This window comes from Salmo salar, chromosome ssa11, assembly GCF_905237065.1.
Source record: "Salmo salar chromosome ssa11, Ssal_v3.1, whole genome shotgun sequence".
In the NCBI taxonomy this organism is placed as follows: Eukaryota; Metazoa; Chordata; class Actinopteri; order Salmoniformes; family Salmonidae; genus Salmo; species Salmo salar.
In genome coordinates this window covers 9,539,315-9,563,580 of record NC_059452.1, presented here as the reverse complement: position 1 = coordinate 9,563,580, position 24,266 = coordinate 9,539,315, and the positions used below count along the sequence as shown (strand labels likewise).

The following is a 24,266-nucleotide window of genomic DNA, read 5'->3' as shown; positions in this document are numbered from 1 at the left end:
TTGACATAGATCCAGAAAAACTAGATGTGTAAATCTAGTAAATCCAGAACTGGCATAGTCCTTTAATGGGTCCTTTAAGACAACGGGCAGTGTCACTGCTCGGTCACCAGCCCCAGCTCTCCTCCCATTGTCTCAAACAGATATCACTACCTGTCAATGTTAACTCTATATACCATAGTCTGACTGGTAATACTCGTGGCATGCAAAATATATTCCATTAATACTGTATATTAAATCAGAAAGCATACTGTACATGTCAAATCATTTAAAATACTATTCCAATGGTACAAGATCTTTATTAAGCATTAGAAAAAGATACAATCCTCTGTACACTGTCTCTGGATAGTTGTTTTAGGGAAGGGGCCATACTACAGGAAACTGTGGTCATGTTTTACACTCTCCCTTTCACTCTTTTTTTGGGGTCGCAGCCAGCCTGTCATTCCAATGTGATATTCATCAATTAAAGTAGGATTATTCATCAAGCTTTATCACCCCATGAACATTTCAAAATCTGTTTTATATGGATGCACATCCATAGCTGGTCATTTTACATTACCAGGTCATGCCCAGACAACATCAGTTATTTTCCCCCACTAATCCCTACTTTGATGCATTTAGTTCTTTGTTAGAAGGTCCTTCTTTGAAAATGCATTGAACCAGTTAGATAAGCTAGTAATATTACCCACCTAATCATTGGTGTGACCTCATGAATATGGATATAGGCTGGGGAGGTACAAGCTGGACTTCACACATTGTAATCCAACATGGAGAATAGTGGCAAATTTACAAATATAAGGGACTTAGTCACCAAAAAACAACTGGTTACATTTTTTTCCCCCAAATTCCTGACTTTAAATCAATTTAGAAATACACTCTCTTAATATCTTTTGCATATACATACAGTTATATATATATATATATTTATATATATATAGATAGTTTATATTCAATTTGTAAAATTAGGTGTAAATCACAAACATAATACAAGAGAGGTACAAACATTCAGATATGAAATGCATGAGAGAAACTGCACTTTTTAGAGAAAAACAATGGCCTTCTATTTACACATTCTTAATTAGGCAGGAGATAACATAGAAAATATGTTTAATACTCTCGAGATAAGTATCCCCTATAAACAAGTGTTTGTATTTTGTACCGGCAGTTCCAGTTGCAGTGAAGGCCAAATTTAAAAACACAACACTTCCATAATTGTGAAGCTGGCAATGAATTAAAGCTTTATCGTTGCCGGTGGGTTTTCCTCCGTATAACGCAACAACACGATACATGAATTGTTTGGAGCCAAACACTGGTTGTTACTTATGCATTGGCCTTGTACTGCCATCAACAGTTTGTCACTTTTGAAGATAAATTTTGAACAAAACATATACATCAATATTTTGTTGGTCAGTGGGAGGTGAATGGATATGCATACAGTACTTTCAGGGGTAACAACTTATTTCAAGTCACCAGCAGTATGTTGACGTACGTGCAACTAGCCTCGAGGTTAGACGGTCTGCAACAACAAAGGATCCATATCATCTTTGCTCTCCATATCACATTATGATTATGATTCACTGATGTGAGGGAGTGCCTCCATTTCCGTGAAGAGTTAATCATTTTCTCAAGGAGGAGGGAAAGGAGGAAATGGATATTTTAATTAGACATTTCATGCTTGTTTCCTTTTATACTGTTGTATAAAGGAAGATTTCCAAGCTCCTTTTTAATGTGTCTTTTGCCGTACACCCAGACATTATGTAACACTGCCCTCACTGTCTCTGATTTTGGTGGTGGTATCTTGGAGAGGGATGACGGAAGTCTTGGCCTGGCCTTAGTCTATAGACGTTCAGCTGGGCTTTTTGAAGATTGTTACCACGTTTCAGTGGATACGAATTAGTCCTCGTTGGTCATCACAATAAGGGTCCAGGGGGGAAAAGAAAACAACTTAGACATGTTTGGACTCTATAACTTTGGCTGATCTCAGATTCTTCATTTGCCCCATCCTCACATTGGCCATCATATTCATACTGTATCATTTGGACGTAGCTAAGATGTTACTATCTTCTGTGGCTAAGACATCTCAGAGGAGCGTTGAGTGTGACATAAGTTCATAAACATGACTGTGGAGGCTCACTTTGGAGGCTCCCTCCTCCCCTTCAACTGTAACCACTCAGCCCTCCAGATGTCTCAGTAATATTACCCCTCACCAGCCCTACTACTGTATGTATGCTCCAGCTCATCTTGTTCCAATATTCTTATACTGGCACATGAGGAGATTCTTAAAGGTCTTCTTGAAGGTGGCGTTGCAGAGGGCGTAGCAGGCTGGGTTGATGGTGCTGTTGACGTAGCACAGCCAGTAGCCGATGGCCCACACAGTGTCCGGGACACAGGAGTGGCAGAAGGTGCTGATGAGCACCATGACGTTGTACGGGGTCCATGTGAGGATGAAGGCAAGCAGGATGGCGAAGATGGTTTTGGTCACCTTTTTCTCCCTGGCTGCCATTTGGCGCTTCCTCTTCACCTGGCTGCGGGCAATACTGGCAAACTTGCGCGCCACCTTCCGGGGGCGGTTGACTGGGATAGAGCGGGTCTCGCCCCCCTGGGTGGGTGGCTGAATCTCGATGGCAGTAATGCACTCGTCACCAGCCTGCTTGGTTACAATCTTGATCTTGGACCATTTAGAGGCAGGGTTGAGTTTAACGGTTGCCGCTGCAGGTGCAGGTTCAGGTGCAGGAGCAATGCCAAGGCCCCCCTCGGAAATGGCTTCACTGTTGGCCCTCTCCTTGGGGGCAATGCTGGCCATGCTGGAGCCATTGGAACTCTCTTTCTCTTCTGGATTGACACTAGCGTCAGCCTTGGTGGAAACAACAGACTCATCAATCTTGCCATTCTTCACAGCTTCACCAGTGTTGCAGGACTCCAGACTGGGCTTGGGGGACTGGTTGTTGTTATTCTGTCTGTTAAGGATGTGGCTCTTGAGTGGGTTAGGTATCTTGAGGCCCTTCTTCTTTTTCTCAGCCTCAGGCTTCTGCTTGGACACCCGGCTGCGGCTGGCCAGAGAGATGTGGATGTAGAGCACCATCATGATGACCACAGGCAGGTAGAAGGCAGCGATGGCTGTGCCGAAAGTGACAGCAGGATTGGAGAGAAACTGAATGTAGCACTCTCCAGGTGGAACCGTGCGTTCTCCAACAATAAACTGCCAAAACAGGATAGCAGGGGCCCAAAGAATGAAGGAAAGAATCCAGGCACCTGCAATCATCAGCCCAGCCATTTTGGTGGTCCTTCTGGCTGGATAGCTCAGGGGCTTGGTGACACAGAAGTAGCGGTCAAAGCTAATAATAAGAAGGTTCATGACAGAAGCATTGCTCACCACGTAATCCAGGGCCAGCCACAAGTCACACGCTACAGGTCCCAGGGGCCAATAGCCCACGATGATGTAGACAGTGTAGAGGTTCATGGAGAACGCACCAATGATAAGGTCTGCACACGCCAGGCTAAACAGGAAGTAGTTGTTGACCGTCTGGAGGTGCCGATTTACTTTAATGGAGAGCATCACCAGGATGTTTCCTGTGACAGTGACAAAACTAAGGGAGCCTGTAACCAGGGCGATGAAGACCATCTCCACGGCTTTGTAGGGGCTTCCCACCTCCTCCTCCCCCACCACACAGGTCTCATTAGTGCCAGAATCATTACAGCTGAGGTTGGCTGACAAGACATCACTGGAAATGTTGCTCAAGGAGCCTGAAAAGGAAGCACAATAATAACAATATGTTAATTCTGGATGCTTAGTGTAGGAGAGTTAAAAAGGTTATTCCATCAAACTTCAAGTTATTAGAATAGTACACAATGCAGAACAGAACAACCAGGTTAAAGGTCAGTGGCCCAAGGCCGCGAACAGGAATATTCCAAGTTCAGACAGAAGGGGGGAGTCAGATCGCTATGATCGCCAGGAACTTTACTTTTGGTGTCTATTTTTAATCGTTGCGCTACTAGTGCTGCCTGTTGATGTTAAGTAGGCAGATACAGTAGCTGAATGATGTTCACATCTTCAGGTTATATTTCATTACATTTATTTTAGTTCATTTGAGTGCTTATGTCAACTACTAACACCCTGGTACTACCTGTAGCTCCCGTTCTCCACAGTCTGAGAAAACACTGAGAGAGAAAGGTGTGTTGCAGATTACTCCTTTGTAGAAGTCCAATGACGTGAAATAATTAAAACATCCCAAGGTTAATGCTGTAGACTATTGAAACATGTAACTTTCAGAGTTTTATTGTTATTAATATAGTTTACAGAGTGCTAAAAAGTATTGCTGTTCTAGCTAGCATGCCTTTCTGTGACGCAAACGGTTAGCTGAGCTGCCGACTGATGCTAGCGTTGCATTATGGGAGACGTAGTTTCAGCCCTCTAAGGTCTGAATGGGATAAAGGCGATTCCACGTTGTAGTTTGTTTGTATTACAGTGTTTTTATACACGAGTTGTTGTATTTTAATACTGTCAACACTGAAATGGATGTGTGTTGTGGGATGTGAGACAGGATATGTGTTTTACCTTTTTTCATGCTCCTGTATAGAACAACAGATGGTGCACTGGAGACTGATGTGTTCCTATCCTGTCTTTTCACAATACTATTGCAGGTATGGTTCTATTGTCTAAGAATTAAGATTATACATTCTTTGTATTAAGGACGGGTTATTATTTTATACTATACATTATGGCTTTATGTGTGAATGTGATTGTGTGAATCTGAGAAAACACTGAGAGAGAAAGGACTTGTCAGGTGGTGCATTGGAGACTGATGTGTTCCTGTCCTGTCTTTTCACAATACTATTGCAGATTGACATAAAAGCCAAAAAGACAGCTGTGGTGTCGCTCTTCATTTCTTGGTTCTCCTGTGGTACATATAAAGACCGCTACATTAGCACAAACCTCCCAACATATCCACTGTTATGTAACATCTTGCCCTCTGCGAAATTCTCTTCGCCAAGACATTTCATTCTTGGAAATGTGATACACGATATGAAAGTCTGAAGACGTGAAGCACATAATACTATATGTTTTTACTTCCAAGCGAAGAATAGCCAGGTTGGGTGTTCATCCTTGGTTATGCGTTCTGGTTTTATGGTCATGTGCATATGCAAATTAGTATTTGCATTCAATGCCTGAGTTATTTTACAGATACTTCAGTTTACCTAGCTCCAGAGGTGTGGACTCGAGTCACATGACTTGGGCTCGAGTCAGACTCGAGTCACAAATATGAGGACTTGCAACTCGACTTTGACTTTAACACCAATGACTCGTGACTTAACTTGGACCCTTTGACTCGAACTGACTTGATACCATCCCCAAGCACAAATATAAAAAATGATGCTATTAAAAAAAAGTGTGCAGCGCATCAACTCTTCATTTAATGGATTACAGTTTGAATTGGACAGCAGCCAATCAAATTGTGCCAGCTGAGAAAAAGTTGCGCGTGGCAGTGCAGAGGAACGTCGGCGGGTGATTTCAGATGGAGCCCTTGGAAAGATGATACCCAAAATTATTATTTTCGGATATAAAGACTACGCCGTATCAACATAAAAACGCATTGTAACTTGCAAAAACATGCGGGACAACAAATTCTAACTTTGTTCGACATTTGAAGCTGCACAAAGAACGGTAAGTCGTGGCTAAAACATAGCCGCCAGCTATATATTTTATAACTTTGCTAGTGTAGCATGCAGGCTAACGTAACGTTAAATCCATGAGCCTCCACACAGTCAGTCAGTGCGGGAACGTGATCATTGCACCCAAGATTGAGCTACAACTGGCTTGGCAGTTGGTAGCCTAAATCCTGCCTGATGTTACTGCTGTTCCTAAAACCATTGACATACGTTAGCCTACTGTAACCACACACAGAGAGGGTGTGTGTTTGTAAGGTTGGGCGATTATGTACAAGCCTACATCGCCTGATTACGATCCTCGATACTCGATCACTATGGGGGGGGTCTTTCTCATGGCTACCCATGTAAAATGGCGCCGGAATAAATGGCAGCAGTTTTACGGGCGCCCAACCAATTGTGCTAATATGTGATTTTTTTTGCGTTATTTGTAACTTATTTTGTACATAATGTTTCTGCAACCGTATCTTATGGCGAAAAAGAGCTTCTGTATATCAGGACAGCGATCACTCACCTCGGATTAGACAAAGATTTTTTCTACAACAAGGAGGACGCAGAGGACATTCTCCTAACACCCGACAGGGCCGACATCCCCGTTATTTGCAAGAGGAAGCGACGCAGGTACAGAGGACAAAGAGCCGGATGCCTTGTAAGGACCCGGAGAAGGCGATTGGGAAAGCTGCCGTTACCGTCAACACTACTCGCCAACGTGCAATCATTGGACAATAAATTAGATGAGGTACAATCACAAATATCCTACCAACGGAACATCAAAAACTGTAATATCCTATGTTTGACGGAATCGTGGCTGAATGACGACATGGATATTCAGCTAGCGGGATATACGCTGCACCGGCAAGATAGAACAGCACACTCCGGTAAGACGAGGGGGGACGGTCTGTGCATATTTGTAAACAACAGCTGGTGCACAAACTCTAAGGAAGTCTCTAGATTTTGCTCGCCTGAAGTAGAGTATATTGTGATAAATTGCAGGCCACACTACTTGCCTAGAGAGTTTTCAGTTATACTTTTTGTGGCTGTTTATTTACCACCACAGACAGATGCTGGCACTAAGACCACACTCAGTCAGCTGTATAAGGAAATAAGCAAACAGGAAACCACTCATCCAGAGGCGACACTCGTAGTGGCCGGAGACTTTAATGCAGGGAAACTGAAATCAGTTCTACCAAATTTCTATCAACATGTTAAATGTGCAACCAGAGGGAAAACAATTCTAAATCACCTGTACTCCACACACAGAGACACATACAAAGCTCTCCCTCGCCCTCCATTTGGTAAATCCGACCACAACTCTAACCCCCATGATTCCTGCTTACAAGCAAAAATTTAAGCAGAAAGCACTAGTGACTCGGTCTATAAAAAAGTGGTCAGATGAAGCAGATGCTAAGCTACAGGACTGTTTTGCTATAACAGACTGGAACATGTTCCGGGATTCTTCCAATGGCATTGAGGAGTACACCACATCAGTCACTGGCTTTATCAATAAGTGCATCGAGGACATCGTCCGAACAGTGACTGTACGTACATACCCCTACCAGAAGCCATGGATTACAGGCAACATCCGCACTGAGCTAAAGGGTAGAGCTGCCGCTTTGGCGGAAGCTTACAAGAAATCCTGCTATGCCCTGCGACGAACCATCAAACAGGCAAAGCGTCAATACAGGGCTAAGATTGAATCACACTACACCGGCTCTGACACTCGTCTTATGTGGCAGGGCTTGCAAACTATTACAGACTACAAAGGGAAGCACAGCCACAAGCTGCCCAGTGACACGAGCCTACCAGACGAGCTAAATCACTTCTATGCTCACTTCGAGGCAAGCAACACTGAGGCATGCATGAGAGCATCAGCTGTTCCGGACGACTGTGTGATCATGCTCTCCGTAGCCGACGTGAGTAAGACCTTTAAACAGGTCAACATACACAAGGCTGCGGGGCCAGATGGATTACCAGGACGTGTGCTCCAGGCATGTGCTGACCAACTGGCAGGTGTCTTCACTGACATTTTCAACATGTCCCTGATTGAGTCTGTAATACCAACATGTTTCAAGCCGACCACCATAGTCTCTGTGCCCAAGAACACAAAGGCAACCTGCCTAAATGACTACAGACCCATAGCACTCACGTCTGTAGCCATGAAGTGCTTTGAAAGGTTGGTAATGGCTCACATCAACACCATTATCCCAGAAACCCTAGACCCACTCCAATTTGCATACCGCCCAAACAGATCCACAGATAATGCAATCTCTATTGCACTCAACACTGCCCTTTCCAACCTGGACAAAAGGAACACTTATGTGAGAATGCTATACATTGACTACAGCTCAGCATTAAACACCCATAGTACCCTCAAAGCACATCACTAAGCTAAGAATCCTGGGACTAAACACCTCCCTCTGCAACTGGATCCTGGACTTCCTGACAGGCTGCCCCCAGGTGGTGAGGGTAGGTAGCAACACATCTGCCACGTTGATCCTCAACACTGGAGCTCCCCAGGTGTGCATGCTCAGCCCCCTCCTGTAGTTTCTGTTCACCCACGACTGCATGGCCAAGCACGACTCCAACACCATCATTAAGTTTGCAGACGACACAACAGTGGTAGGCCTGATCACCGACAATGACCAGACAGCCTATAGGGAGGAGGTCAGAGACCTGGCCGGGTGGTTCCAGAATAACAACCTCTCCCTCAACGTAACCAAGACTAAGGAGATGATTATGGAATACAGGAAAAGGAGGACCGAGCGCGCCCCCATTCTCATCGACAGGGCTGTAGTGGAGCGGGTTGAGAGCTTCAAGTTCCTTGGTGTCCACATCAACAACAAACTAGAATGGTCCAAATACACCAAGACAGTCGTGAAGAGGGCACGACAACACCTATTCCCCCTCAGGAAACGAAAAAGATTTGGCATGGGTCCTGAGATCCTCAAAAGGTTCTACAGCTGCAACATCGAGAGCATCCTGACTTGTTACATCACTGCCTGGTATGGCAATTGCTCGGCCTCTGACCGCAAGGCACTACAGAGGGTATTGCGTACAGCCCAGTACATCACTGGGGCTAAGCTGCCTGCCATCCAGGACCTCTACACCAGGCGGTGTCAGAGGAAGGCCCTAAAAATTGTCAAAGACCCCAGCCACCCCAGTCATAGACTGTTCTCTCTACTACCGCATGGCAAGCGGTACCGAAGTGCCAAGTCTAGGACAAAAAGGCTTCTCAACAGTTTTTACCCCCAAGCCATAAGACTCCTGAACATGTAATCAAATGGCTACCCGGATTATTTGCATTGTGTGCCCCCCCCAACCCCTCTTTTTACGCTGCTGCTACTCTCTGTTTATCATATATGCAGTCACTTTAACTATACATTCATGTACATACTACCTCAATTGGGCCGACCAACCAGTGCTCCCGCACATTGGCTAACCGGGCTATCTGCATTGTGTCCCACCACCCACCACCTGCCAACCCCTCTTTTACGCTACTGCTGCTCTCTGTTCATCATATATGCATAGTCACTTTAACCATATCTACATGTACATACTACCTCAATCAGCCTGACTAACCGGTATCTGTATGTAGCCTCGCTACTTTTCTAGCCTCGCTACTGTATATAGCCTTTATTTTTACTGTTGTTTCATTTCTTTACTTACCTATTGTTCACCTAATACCTTTTTTGCACTATTGGTTAGAGCCTGTAAGTAAGCATTTCACCTGTTGTATTCGGCGCACGTGACAAATGAACTTTGATTTGATTTGATATATTTCCATGGAAATATAAAGTTTATTTGGAAAGTAATAAATATATGTATTTTTTAAAACATTCATGATTTGCGTAAATGTAATATACTAACTGTTACTCTTGTTAAAAATATGAAATGGTATTATATTTGTTGAAGAGCACATTATGACTTGTTTAGGACTCGAAACTCAAAGTTTAGGACTTGAGTCTTGACTTGGGACTTGAGTGCTAAGACTTGTGACATGTAAAACAATGACTTGGTCCCACCTCTGCCTAACTCCCATGAACAAATTAGCAGACAAAAGGTTTATGACATGAACATGGGCCTGGACAGCATTGCTGGTGAATTGCCTTGGGTGAAGAGAGTTGGGTTCACATTGTATTGCTCCTCAGTGATGTATTCTACAGCATGCTTTGTGCAGCTGTCTGTTCATTCAATTAAGACATCACAGGGAATTAAATTAAACACAGCACTAAATATCAACATCTCTTTCAGGTAATTTAGATTGACCCAAAGGTTCATTATTTAAGCCTCTCTAAAACAGTTGAGTTAGGTATTTTCCCCTCGCATACTAATGAATAACAACAGATGGAAAGACAGAAGCCGAGCCTGCGGTGTGACATTGATGTGTAAGAAAACGTGACTCTGAGCTCAAATGATCATGGATAACTATCTGTGTCAGCAATGAATCCTCCACATTAAATATTGAGGTACTGTGAATATAAAAGGCATTTCCCGAAGTTTCGTCATCGTCAGCACACCACCCTGATACTCAGCTGGAAATGTACAGTTGTCAGCCAACTGTAAAGCTTTGTAACGCAAACAGAAAAGTTACAGGGGTAAGTCCCGGCACAAGACACTTCAGCTATACAGTACCAGCTTGAGGAGGAGATACTGTTGAAAGTGGAGCTGAGTCTGTCTCTGCTTTGTCTAGGGCTAGGCACTACTAAAGCAGTATCGTTACGTATTCTGTTTGGAGTGTCGTAGTTCGGAAACCCAACTGTATACAACATGATCAAATAATACCAAAAACAACAACAGTAGAAATGCAAGGCAGGGCATTAGAACAACAAACAAATCCCATTCAATAAGGAGATCAAATCAGACAAAACACTAGCTAACAACTTGCCATAATCCATATTACAATGATGTGTTTCTGCAACGTGTGTATGTCAGTGTGTCTTTAGAAAAGCTTGATGGTGTGATTGTGTGATATCATTGAAAGGCTGCCCTCTAATGGCAAAGCAGTGTTTTGCTTGGGGATACAGGAGATCTTATCGATAATGATCAAAGACATGGCCCCGGTCTTTCAGTCAGAATATAGGATGTGACATGCTGCTTTTAATGCCCGCTGTCTTCTGTTGTTGAATACTGCTCTGACCTCCAGAAGGTGGAACAGAGAACAAGGGGATTCGGTCCATAACCTGTTAAGTTCTCCATAACTGAGAGGCAGGAATCAAATGAAACCACCTACGGTCATATCGTAGGTTTGTTCTTTTTCACTGTTCAGCCAACTTTGAAGTTAAAAATAACTCAGAGGAGATCAAACCAGTCTAAAATCCATATTACGCACTTGTGGGGCGGTGACTGAATAACCCATTCTTTTTGATTCCAGCCAGACAAAGATGCCGGCTGCTAACTTTAAAATTGCTCTTAGTTTCAGTATCTTGCAGTGTTCAGGAGTTGTGAACTACATCTACTGTAGTTCAACTAGTAATTTAACTACAATATGCAGTAGCTTGGTTCCAGGTTCTGTTTTTGCCATGCTAACTAGCTAACTACTGGAACTACACACTACATTTTTGATAATGAAAAGAAAATAAAGAATTTCCTTTATTTTTCGGCACCAGACCTGCGTACTTCTCACTTGAAACATAGTTTTTGTGTTTAAATTACACGTTAACATTTGACTCCAGAGGGATCTGTTCTTGCAATTTGTAGTCTATGACATTTCAGATTTAGATATGATGATTTTTCACGAAGTAGTTTGGATGATGTGAACTACTTTTTCAAAGTAACTTTAGTCAAGTAAATTATGTTTTTCTTAAGGGTAGATTTCGTATAGCTTAACGTTTTCTAGTGTGAAGTAATTAGTAGCTTGGTAAAGTACACACAGTGGCCAGTTTATTAGGTACACCACCATTCACGAAAATGGTTCGCTCCTACAGACAGTGATACACGTGGTCGTGGCTTGCTATATAAAGCAGGCAGACGGGCATCGAGGCATTCAGTTACTGTTCGATTAAATGTTACAATGGGCAAAACTAATGACTTAAGCGACTTTGAGCATGGTATAATCGTCAGTGCCAGGTGCGCCAGTTGCAGTATCTCAGAAACAGCCAGCCTCCTGGGCTTTTTGCGCACAACAGTGTCTAGGGTTTAAAGACAACGGTGCAACAAACAAAAAACATCCACTCAGCGGCAGTCCTGTGGGCAAAAACAACTCGGTCCTTGTCACAGATGGGCTATTGCAGCAGATGACCACACCGGGTTCCACTCCTATCAGCTAAAAACAAGAAGAAGTGGGTCTAGTGGGCACGTGATCACCAACACTGGACAATTGAGGAGTGGAAAAACATCGCCTGCCCTGACGAATCCCGGTTCCTGTTGAGTCATGCTGATGAGTCAGGATTTGGTGTAAGCAGCATGAGTCCATGGACCCATCCTGCCTGGTGTCAATGGTACAGGCTGGTGGTGTAATAGTGTGGGGAAGGTTTTCCTGGCACACATATGTCCATTGATACCAATTGAGCAACGTTAGAACGCCACACCTTGTAGAATCCACTCCCCGAAGAATTCAGGCTGTTCTGGAGGAAAAGGGGGGTCCGACCTGGAACTAGATGGGTGTACCTAATAAACTATTTTAGAGTAGCTTCCCCAACGCTGGTATCTTGGCTGAACACACTTGTGTGAGGTTTGTGTTTTTACCAGGCTTTAAGCTCTTGAAATGTGAAAGAATGGAATTCCTCAAATAAAGGAATGTGTTTAGTTAACTGATTTGAATGATGTAAAAATGTACCTCTGTTAAGTGGGGAGCTGATAGAGTCTACATCCCTCACAGCCACCCAGTTTAAGGAGAACAGTAACTTGGCTTTAAAGAACAGTGACTTGGCTTTTTATCAGATGTGAATAACTGAGCCCACTGATCGAGGTTCTACTGTTTGGGTGTAAAATGGTGTAAGCATGTAAGGGTTTCAGGGGAGCAACCATAATTAAACAGACAACTTTGTTTAAACAGACAGCAATGTATTTCAGTCCCTTACAAGGAATTATGCAATTAGAGTGAAATAGTTAAATACACAGTAGATAGGTATTTTTCTTACAGTGTAGGGGTTGGTAATGTTTACTGTTCCTGGCTCTTGCAATGTCATTCATTGTGGCATGACTGTGATATCCTCATGTCTAGCAGGAGAAAAGCAGATGCACTCCACTTGAAAGCCCTTAATGCCAAAATTGCTAAAACACAGCCGCCATGTACCAAATACTGTGATTAGGCTTTTTGGTCTTTGATACTGCAGGTAAAATACAATATTTGATCAAATACAGGTTCAAATCAAATGTTATTTGTCACATGCGTCGAATACAACAGGTGTAGGTAATCCTTACAATGAAATGTTTACATATACATGACAGGTCATTCATCTCAGTGATTTTATATCAGTTTCTAAGTAAGTTTGATCCAGTTCCTGTTTATCTAACGTCAAGGAGATTTCTACTTTAACGACAGCGGGTCACTATATAGTCCAGCAAACAGAATTGAATCTGAGCCGGGCCTATTTTAAGAACGTATACCTTGTCACTTGTGAGCATGTGCTTGCATAATGCTGCAGGGAGTGGGTACTCATCTTAACCACCCCATCTTAAAGTACAGACGGTGGTATAGGTGTATGAACTCGTAAGTAGCAAAGACGTGATCCTCGAGGATAAGGCACTGTGCATTATGAAATATCTATGAACATACAGTATGATATATTATGAAATGCTATCATAGGTCTAATGCTATATACCATAGGATCAATTATATATCATTGGATTCAATATTTGATGAGTTGTTTGTGCCTGGCTTTTAAGTTAAAAAAATAAGCATCAACAATGTAGTCAATGGGATAGTATAAACGTGATCAGTAATATCATTTGTAAAATAATTAGTATTATCCAAGAATATAAATATATCACTGTTGCACTATTGCACTATTAGCCAAAAGTATGTGGACAACTGCTCTTCGAACATCTCATTCCAAAATCAAGGGCATTAATATGGAGTTGGTCCCCCCTTTGCTGCTCTAAACATCCTCCACTCTTCTTGGAAGGTTTTCCACACGATGTTGGAACATTGCTGTGTGGACTTGCTTCCATTCAGCTGCAGGAACATTAGTGAGGTCGAGCATTGATGTTGGGCGATTAGGCCTGGTTCGCAGTCGGCGTTCCAATTTATTCCAAAGGTGTTTGATGGGGTTGAGGTCAGGGCACTGTCCAGGCCAGTCAAGTTCTTCCACACCAATCTCGACAAACCATTTCTGTATGGATCTTGCTTTGTGCATGGGGGAATTGTCATGCTGAAACAGGAAAGGGCCTTCCCCAAACTGTTGCCACAATGTTAGAAGCACAGAACCGTCTAGCATGTCATTGTAAGCTGTAGCGTTAAGATTTCCCTTCACTGGTACTAAGGGGCCTAGCCCAAACCATGAAAAACAGCCCCAGACCATTACTCCTCCTCCACCAAACTTTACAGTCAGCACTATGCATTCGGGCAGGTAGCGTTCTCCGCCAAACCCAGATTAGTCCGTAGGTCTGCCAGATGGTGAAGCGTGATTCATCACTCCGGAGAACGCGTTTCCACTGCTCCAGAGTCCAAAGGCAGCGAGCTTTACAACACTCCAGCCGACGCTTGGCATTGCGCAAGGTGATCTTAGGCTTGTGTGCAGCTGCTCAGCCATGGAAACCCCTTTCATGAAGCTCCCGACGAATAGTTCTTGTGCTGATGTTGCTTCCAGAGGCAGTTTGGAACTCGGTAGTGAGTCTTGCAACTGAGGACAGACGGTTTTTACGTGCTTTGCACTTCAAATCAAATTGTCACATGCGCCGAATACAACAGGTATTACAGTGAAATGTTTACTTACGAGCCCCTAACCAACAATGCAGTTTCAAAAAAGTATGGATAAGAATAAGAGCTAAAAGTAACAAGTAATTCAGCCATCGGCGGTCCTGTTCTGTGAGTTTGTGTGACCGACTACTTCGCGGCGGATCCGTTGTTGTTCCTAGACGTTTCCACTTCACTAAAACAGCACTTAACAGTTGACCGAGGCAGCTATAGCAGGGCAGAAATTTGATGACCTGACTCGTTGGAAAGGTGGAATCCTATGATGGTGCCACGTTGAATGTCACTGAGCTCTTCAGTACGGGCCATTCTACTGCCTATGGAGATTGCATGTCTGTGTGCTCGATTTTATACACCTGTCAGCAACGGGTGTGACTGAAATGCAGAATCCACTAATTTGAACACGTGTCCACATACCTTTGGCCATGTAGTATAGGTAAGTATTTCCCAAGAGAAAGCTATAGGCCTATACCTTAGTTATCCAGACTGTTACGGTTCCAGAGCCACAGAGAGTTATTTCTCTACGTAACTTGCCAAAGCTGAACAGCAGGATGCCACAAACAGCAGCTGCTGCTGCCAAATACTTTCATTCATTAATCAGGAGTTCAAACAAGGACTATAGTAACTATTTAGCAAAATAGGATTACTCCATCTTCTGAGACACTATCATTTTTATGAAGGATTTGAGAATAGAATATGAATCCTTGTATGCAGTATCATCTCTTAAACTAATAAACATAAGGTTCAACACACAGACTAAACTAAGGCCTAAATGAAGACCAAACTAAGGGATTAGGGCAATCGCATGCAGAAAATCAACAACGAAAATAAACTTCACTTTGAGAAACAGACGCCTCGCAAGTCCTCAACTGGCAGCTTCATTAAATAGTACCCGCAAAACACCAGTCTCAACGTCAACAGTGAAGAGGCGACTCCAGGATGTTGGCCTTCTAGGCAGAGTTCCTCTGTCCAGTGTCTGTGTTATTTTGCCCATCTTAATCTTTTCTTAATCAGTCTGAGATAGGGCTTTTTCTTTGCAACTCTGCCTAGAAGGCCAGCATGCCGGAGTCGCCTCTTCATTGTTGACGATGAGACTGGTGTTTTGCGGGTACTATTTAATGAAGCTGCCAGTTGAGGACTTGTGAGGCGTCTGTTTCTCAAACTAGACACTAATGTACTTATCCTCTTGCTCAGTTGTGCACTGGGGCCTCCCACTCTTCTTTCTACTCTGGTTAGAGCCAGTTTGCGCTGTTCTGTGAAGGGAGTAGTACACAGCATTGTACGAGATCTTCAGTTTCTTGGCAATTTCTCGCATGGAATAGCCTTCATTTCTCAGAACAAGAATAGACTGACGAGTTTCATAAGAAATTTTTGTTATTTGTTTCTGGCCATTTTGAGCCTATAATCCTGCTACAACAGTCATTTACAACATTAACAATGTCTACACTGTATTTCTGATCAATTTGATGTTATTTTAATGGACAACATTTTTCCTTTTCTTTCAAAAACAAAGACATTTCTAAGTGACCCCAAACTTTTGAACGGTTGTGTAGGTTTATCAAGCTATTCTTGGGTACGCCTACTTAAGAATCACTTGTAGCAACAACACATTGTCAGTCTCCACATCTACAGCAATTAAGGTTTGCAGAACGATCTCAATCGACATTTAAATGACTAAAACCAAATCAAAACCGTGTAGAAATGATAATGGACCTACATTTATAATCTCTTCACTCTGTCCAGCTTACTAACAGTCATCAAAACGAAAATGAGAGATTCAAGGAGCATCAGAAATTCCAAAGCGATGGATAGAGGAATATTTCGTGCAAATTTTGACGGAGATTAATTCAAATGCATTTTAAGTGCGGATGCCGCCAATGGGGCAAATGAGTTTGACACTCCTGCTGTAAGGCTAAAGCTCGATGGGAACACACTCTGAGCTCTAAACATTAGGGAGGGTCTAATAATAATGCTAAATATAGGGCGCATGGCTCAGTGAACTTCCCCTCTGCGTGCTTTAGGGATCCTCTTCTGTGCTGTAAGCTGTTTGATATGGTACATGCTCTACCTTTTGATTCCCTTTATCCTCATTATCCAGGCCTCCATGCTGTGCCTTGTAACTACCCGCAGAGAAACATCTCTGCCACTGGCACTACTCTGCTGGGCCATCAGGAATGTGCTGGCCTTGTTAAAGGGAATGTAATGTCAAACATAGTTACTGTGTTCACTACCAAATAAACTTATATTTAAAAATGATGGGAAACTTCTGATGGTGTGCTTAAAGGCTGATTTAGTGAAGAGAGAGAGAAGAGAAAGAGAAAGAAAGAGAAAGAGGGAGAAAGAGGGAGTTAAAGTCTGTATGGCATGTCTATATGTCATGTTGACGTACATCATTCAAATTCAAATGAAATACTAATTTATAAACAAAGTGGCTGTTTCCTGTCTACATATACATATTTTAGTTGTGGTCTTGACTGGCTGTTCTCCCTCTGACTTCAGTGTGGATTTTGTCTTTGTCACAGCGGCAACCTGCAACAACAATACGTTAATTAAATCTGATCTTAGTTATTTAGTCAGTAGCTACTGTGGCTTTGATGAGAGAGGATGCTATAAATAGAGGATGTGGCTACAAACAGGTGTCGTGCAACGCTGATAGGCAACTGCTGACATTACAATGGTCTCCCGAGTGGCGCAGTGGTCTAAGGCACTGCATCTCAGTGCTAGAGGCGTCACTATAGACCCTGGTTCGATCCTGGGCTGTATCACAACCAGTGGTGGTTCTAGACCATTTCAACTGGGGGGGGCCAAGCTGGGGCCAGTTGTACTGTTAGAGGGGCCAGTTACATTAGACATTATTGTTGTCATATTGTTTTATTCACTGCATTGCAGGCATTAGCAGGCAAAAGACCATGTTCATAATCATTAGTGTTCCGCGTTGCCACTGTCTAATAACGGATGTAAAAAAAAGAACGATAGCAAACATTTGTTAAGTAGAAATTATTTCATACCCCACATTTAGGGGGGCCACAAGGGGGTCCAAAATTATTGTCACAGGGCCACTGGCCCCCCCTTGCCCCCAGAACCGCTAGTGATCACAACCGGCCCTGATTGAGAGTCCCATAGGGCGGTGCACAATTGGCCCAGCGTCATCCGGGTTAAGGTTTGGCCGGGGTAGGCCGTCATTGTAAATAAGAATTTGTTCTTAACTGACTTGCCTAGTTAAATAGAGGTAAAAAAACAATAGGAGCCACGCTTTCTTCAATTAAGCCCTATGTAATTAAACCTGCCGCTGGAGCACAGCAGCATTATGAATAATGAGCCCCCCTATGAAATAGCGATGGACATGAACTTTATGCTACTGTAGCTCTGAAATCAAATATAAAATATATGAGAGGGAGAGAGAGATGATCACATACCATGGAAAAGTGTTGCTACCCATTGACTTGAAATAATTGGTATCATGTGGGGAACTAGTGCTGAGCCATTAGTGCTTTTTGAGGTTGGTTCAGTTCAATTTACAAAATAATCACAGTTTTAGATTTTTTTTTTCAACATTAAATGCATTATTAAATAATGACATTACAAACATTTTTGAGAAGAATAGTGAACATTCAATTGCCAAAATATTCCATTGTCTCTCTCACATCGGCTAGACATCAATAGAAAATGAAATAATACAATAATACAACATACTTAGTTGACTTTATTATTTTTCATTCCTTTAAAGTCATAATCTCATCTCTGCTCAGGCAGTTGCAGCCAGCCAGTCAAACCATCTAACGTTATCTCTGTGCTCCCCACACTGTACAGTCTTTGAGTCATCCTATTTAACTAGGCTAGTAGTTAGCTGTCTGGCTAACAGTTCTGTTAACGTTACGGCGAGGGCAGGCGCTTGGCAGGTGGGGGCGAAGGACACTATGCACTAGCTAGCTTGCTAACTAGGACTCCGGTACACAGGTGAGAGGTGGGGGCGACACTGGGCTAGGACACTGGTAGACAGTGTACCTTCGCCCCTCCACCTGCCGATCACTGCATTCCCGCAGTTCTGTTAACGTTAGGGTGAGCCTGTCTGTGTCTGTTTATTTATTATATCCCTTCCTCACAGCGTTGATAGAGTGGTGCATGGGTGGCTGGTATATCTTGCATCTACTATCCAACGAATCAACAGATTACACATACATTTTGAGCCAAAACATCACATATTAATTATACTACAATGATTGCATAGCTTAAATGAAAAACTCAGATAATACTTTCATTTCTCTTTTGACCCACATTTTAATTGCATAGATAATCATGACCCACATGCAGGAACCAATGGGATGCTCGGGGGGGGGGGGTCACCTTCTCCTAGAGAGATTTACACGGTTATCAAAATGTCACGGCAGGCCTACCCGAAACACAGCTCTTATTTTTCTCAAATTCCCTATGGTGAAAAAACGACTGGAACCATTTCCTTGTTTGACCACTAGGTTTTATGGGTATAATGACTCATACTGCGGTACTCTATAGCAGACCGCAATCAAACACTATTGTCCGAGCCGAGAAGAACAGGCGTAATGGATTATGGTCATTGTAGTTAATTACTATGTTTCTGTGCTGAACTAGGTTGAATATTTGCCTAATGAAAACTACAACTCCCGTCAGCCCAGCGTCCCACATAGTTCTTGACCATAACTTCTCTTGTGAATTAATGAATTTTCTCTAGAGAAACAGCGCATTGAGATAAAAAAAAAAAAAAAACGAAATGGATTTCAAGTAATTGAACAGACGTCATTCAATTAGCTGTTGGGCCAGCTAATTGAATGAGCTGTTTAATGACCAGGAAAAACAGCATTTTGGTTAATCGCTCAGTAAAAGAGGGAACCCAACGTTAATCGAATGAATCTACTGTATTTAATATTGTTAATCAATAATAACACACAGCAAAACTGACCACTGACAATTAGTCCTGCCCTTCCCTAACTTGACAATGTTTTCCAGCATGGAATCATTGTATTGTGCATTGTGCACACCCACCACAGTTTTAGTGTTGATGAGAAAAACATGGCCAATATCATGTTCCCATTTGGTCCACAACCCTGGCTAACAGAGGGAAGGATATATCATGAATCATCATTGATCCCACAAAATGGTTGAGAGTGGAACAGTGTTTCCTGAGTGTCTGTATTGAAGAACAGTACAACGCAATATTAATATCATAGAAAAAGTGAACGTGAAACTCCAAGCTACAGTGGGTGATGGGAGACTGTCGAAGTAAAGCATATACATTGATAGTTGAATTTATTTGAGGCTACACCCACTTGGCACAAACTGGTTGTTTCATCGTAATTTGTCAACGTATTGTGACATGGAATCTACATGGAAAATACATTGGATTTGAAAAAAGTAATCAACAAACTGCTGTTTTGAGGGTGAAATTTCAACCACAGGATTATGTCATCCTGGTAACCAAATTTCAGACCTTGCATAAAATGTGTTGAATTTCTACCTTTAAAACAATGTCAGATCTTCAACATTATTTCCACTATCAAACAAATTGAATACCGTACTTAGCCTAAAGTTAAGGCTATTTTACAAACTAATGTAACATTCAAACTTAAAATGACTAACACATCCATGTCCAAATTTTGAGATTGCTGTAACTATAAATGTCTTCTTACGTAATCATATAAAGCGTGCATGTTCAAGATACTGTAGCATGCAGAGGACGTCGCAGGTCTGTGGAGATCTTTACAATTGCTGTAATAATCTGTGCAGAATCTCAAACGGCATTGCTCGCCTGCACCATGGACTTTTAAAGCTATCTCAACTGCAAGCCAGGTCATTTGGTTCTGCTATTATATGAAGCACTGGGATAACACATTCAATCATCAAAATATCTGATATTTTATTCCCATTCGAACTTTGCTGTGTTTTTAAATGGTTGAAAGTGCAGTGATAGATATTTGGGTGACAACTAAACAAAAAATCTGACATTGTTTTTCCATTGGAATTTGGTCGTGCTTTTAGATGGTTGAAAGAAAAGTGATAATACATTGGAAATTCAACTAACTTTTTGCTATATTTTTGAGTGGGTGAATATAGGTTGTAATCTCAGTAATCAAGGTCTCAACCAAATATTACCCAGCTGTCCACGTTGAAATGATGTGGTGTGCCCAGCGGGCAGTCTCATGAAATCTAAACCCTAGGAAAGATGGTCCATCTCTCCATGACTCAGAGCTGACTAAATTCCTGGAGCTCATGAATCTGAAGAGGGCATTAAACGTGTCCCTTAGGCATCGCTCTACGCCCTGGCTTGCGGGCTAACTCATTCAGCCCAGTCTATGCCCGTCTGCGCCAGTGTGAAACATCTGTGCCCAGCATTGGCACACAGCAGTGCTGCAGCAGCGTCAGTCATAAAACTAGGTTATGAAGCAGGCAGGGAGGGGAGTATTGGGGTTAATATGAGGGTTGGGTGTAGCATATGACCCAAATGTATACACTACATTATCTCTCTGACTACAGTGTATACCTAAGGAGTTTCTTTTGGGCTGAGCTAATTTCACCCAAGTAAACATCCTAAATAGGTTCCACACATTATTTTAAATGATTGAAATGCTGTAGGTGACTTTGCTTTGACTCTTTCCTAGAGAACAGGGCTGGGCTCAATTTGAATTGAAGGCAGTCTTCTCAGGAAAAAGAAAAAGTCAACGCTATTCATTTCCAAAGTTTCAAGAGCCCAACCCTGGTAGAAAATGCATAATCCTGATCAGGGAGTGGGGCAAGGGGGATGGCCAAAAGAGCATCACAGATCTCTCAGCCTCTCATGCTCAAGTAACAAAATGGCTCCCTAATTGATGTGTCTGGGTTGAAGGCCAATGGCTTGCCTGACCCCATCCACAGTCTGTCCCATGCGGTTAATATCAGACCAGCTGAAAGTGTCCATCACGCCAAATGCAGCTAAGCACAACAGCCATGGACCAAAACAGAGACCGGATTAGAACCCAGCACACCAAAAACCCAACCACACTCCACTCCTCTGTGGAAGTCATAAGCAGGACTACTACTGTCCCAGCTGTGAGACATTTGATGAGCTTTGGGTGTCTGACTGTGTGTGCTGCTGCCACTGATGATTGTAGAGGGGACACAAATCCCGACAGTTGGGAAGCTCATTTCCCGAGGGGCTGCAGGGAGAGCTTTGCATCTCAATGAGGTTCAGGCATTTGCCTGCACAAAAAGTCGCCATCAGGAAGTTTAAAACACTTTAAAGCAGGTCTCTCAGGGATGCCCGGCAGCTGGGAGAAAGAATTGGAGGGGAGTAAGATGAATTGTGGAATGGCTTTGTGTCAGTTGCAGGTGCAGTGAGTATGGGGGGACTGGGTATCTGCACTGTAATGCAAATGTCAATTGTATAATGTTTATATCAATTTTATCTTAGACTACAGATTAATGTAAAGTGCATCTGTTAGATGTAAATGGCCATCAGCACAGTTTTTGCATTGGGAGCTTTGGCTGATCTGGATTTCCCTGTATGATCAGCTATGATCTAGAAACCTCAGCACCCCCCAAAAATGAAGGGAAAAAAATGCATTCATTCAACAACAGCAATGAGTCAGACATTTTAATGGAAGCAGAGAGAAAGAGAGCCCCAAATGGAGAAGCAAGTGTCACGCATAAAGAATGTTTACATGAACTTCCTCAGAACCAGAAGCATACACCTCTCGTAATTGGCCTAAACTCCAGCGGTCAAATATCCACCCAATTATCTCATCAAATAATCTGAAGAGCACTGTGAAATAATAGTGTGGTGCCATCGTAACGCGCGCGACCCCATAACGCGCACGTTCCCTTCTTTCATTAGAACAACCCTTAAAATAATGGCGTCCGAGATTTCAAACTTCATAATCTACAACTACTTTTAACTGATAGTTATACAAACACCACGAACGTAAGATGAAGATCAACAGTTAGCGCACATTCGATTTTTAAAAATTTAGATAAGGATATATAGGCTACAGTTTCTTTACTTCAAGTGGGGCCATCTTTCAAAATCGTTTAGTCTAATATAGCCTACTATAACGTTACGTCGATAGGACCACAACATATTTAAAAACATGTTTTTATTTCATTTTTATTTGGGCACATGGTGAGGAGTTTTCTATAATAGCCTAACCCAAAAGCTGCCTACTCATATATCACAGCCGAACCATACAAATTGATCAAGCGCACCTTGTTGCGCGCTTGTTCTCGGTCACTTTGATGTGCTATCAAATGGTGGAAATCATAAGGAGTGACACAATGGTATTTCTGAGAACAATGAATGTAGTTGATTCCGTCAATGTTAATACATCTGCAAATAGCCTATCCTTTGGGATTCTAAAATAATGTTCATGATAACTCGGGGACAAGTTATTTGAACAGCCATCATTTGCAAAAGTGATTTTTCAGAATGCACACATTGTTTAAAACCTATAGAGAATATTGTTTGCAGGGAAGTTAGATTTCGCACGTTCTAATAGCCTATATTTCCCATTTGTTGTATTTCAAATGCGAAAAGTGCATTATAAATATTACAACTTACTGTTTAAGTTCCAGGGCGCAAGCCCACCAGCTCCAGTGCTGTTAGTGGGATTCATGTTGCATGTTTAGATGGTACTCAACCAGGCAAAAATCCCTCTCTCAATCTTACTCTGATAGATTTTTCCCGGATAGAGACGTCGAAGTCCTAATTTTGTGCGGTATCATAATAATTGGCACATATTGGATCACAGCATGCCTTTTCATGTCAGAATGTCTTTCGGTAGGTACCAGAGAGAGCCTTGATAAGGAGAGTACAATTCCAAGTGACTGGTGACTGAAACGCCCCGAGCTGAGGTGTGCAAGTCTCTCTCGAATGAAGCAGTTCGGACTCCGGCAGATGTGCCCTCATCTGTGAGAGACAGATTTTTTTTTCAAGTTTGCATGCTCACAGGCAACGAGAGAATGAACTGTTAATGATGTCATGCAAGTCTAACCAATCACCTGAAGGCCGAGTGTTGTTCCTTTTCGCTCAATTTTGGCTTTGCAGCACTGAAAAGGGGTGTAGAAGGCTCCAGTTAAAATTTACTTTTCGTGTATTATGATCTAAAATGGTGGTTTATATTTGGTAATTTCTTCGACGTGGCGTAAAAAAAAGTTGTGAATTAGTGGTCAAGTGCTGTGTTCGATGTTTGTTACAATCAGTGGTAACTGTCTGATTTATTTGCTTTGTAGCCTAGTCTATGTATTGTAGTGCTTTTGACGATGTAGCCATGTAAGAAAAAGCTAATTAAATCTCTTGAAAACCGTTAGTTAATACGCGCAGTGACATTTTCACGATATCAGGTACTTTAAATAACCAAGGAAGTTAACGGGATGATGTCTGGAGTTCCACAAGAAAAGGCGTTTTAGAACAGGCGTCCAGTTTTCAGCACCATGGCCAGCTCCCTTGTAAATTGAGTTTACAAGGGAGCATATTCTTCCACGACAAATTCCATCAGTGGGTGTTTTGTTGATGGTGGTGGAAAACGCTGTCCAGAATCTCCTATAAGTGTCCAGTTGTGTTGTGTCTGGTGACTGAGACACACACACACACACACACACACACACACACACACACACACACACACACACACACACACACACACACACACACACACACACACACACACACACACACACACACACACACACACACAAAGTCACTGAGATCTCTTCTTCTAGCCATGGTAGGCTTAATAATGGGCAAAAC

The 24,266-nt window shown here is 42.5% G+C and overlaps 1 protein-coding gene across 1 annotated transcript; it reads right to left on the bottom strand.

The window, feature by feature from the left end:
• Positions 1 to 280: 280 nt before the first annotated feature.
• On the bottom strand, positions 281 to 23,453 carry LOC106561947 (muscarinic acetylcholine receptor M4). Its single transcript, XM_014126407.2, has 2 exons — positions 23,079 to 23,453; positions 281 to 3,741 (listed from the first exon to the last, which is right to left on the bottom strand). The coding sequence occupies exons 1-2, from the start codon at positions 23,131 to 23,133 to the stop codon at positions 2,234 to 2,236; spliced, it is 1,563 nt and encodes a 520-aa protein (XP_013981882.1). The 5' UTR covers positions 23,134 to 23,453; the 3' UTR covers positions 281 to 2,233.
• Between the last annotated feature and the right edge of the window lie 813 nt (positions 23,454 to 24,266).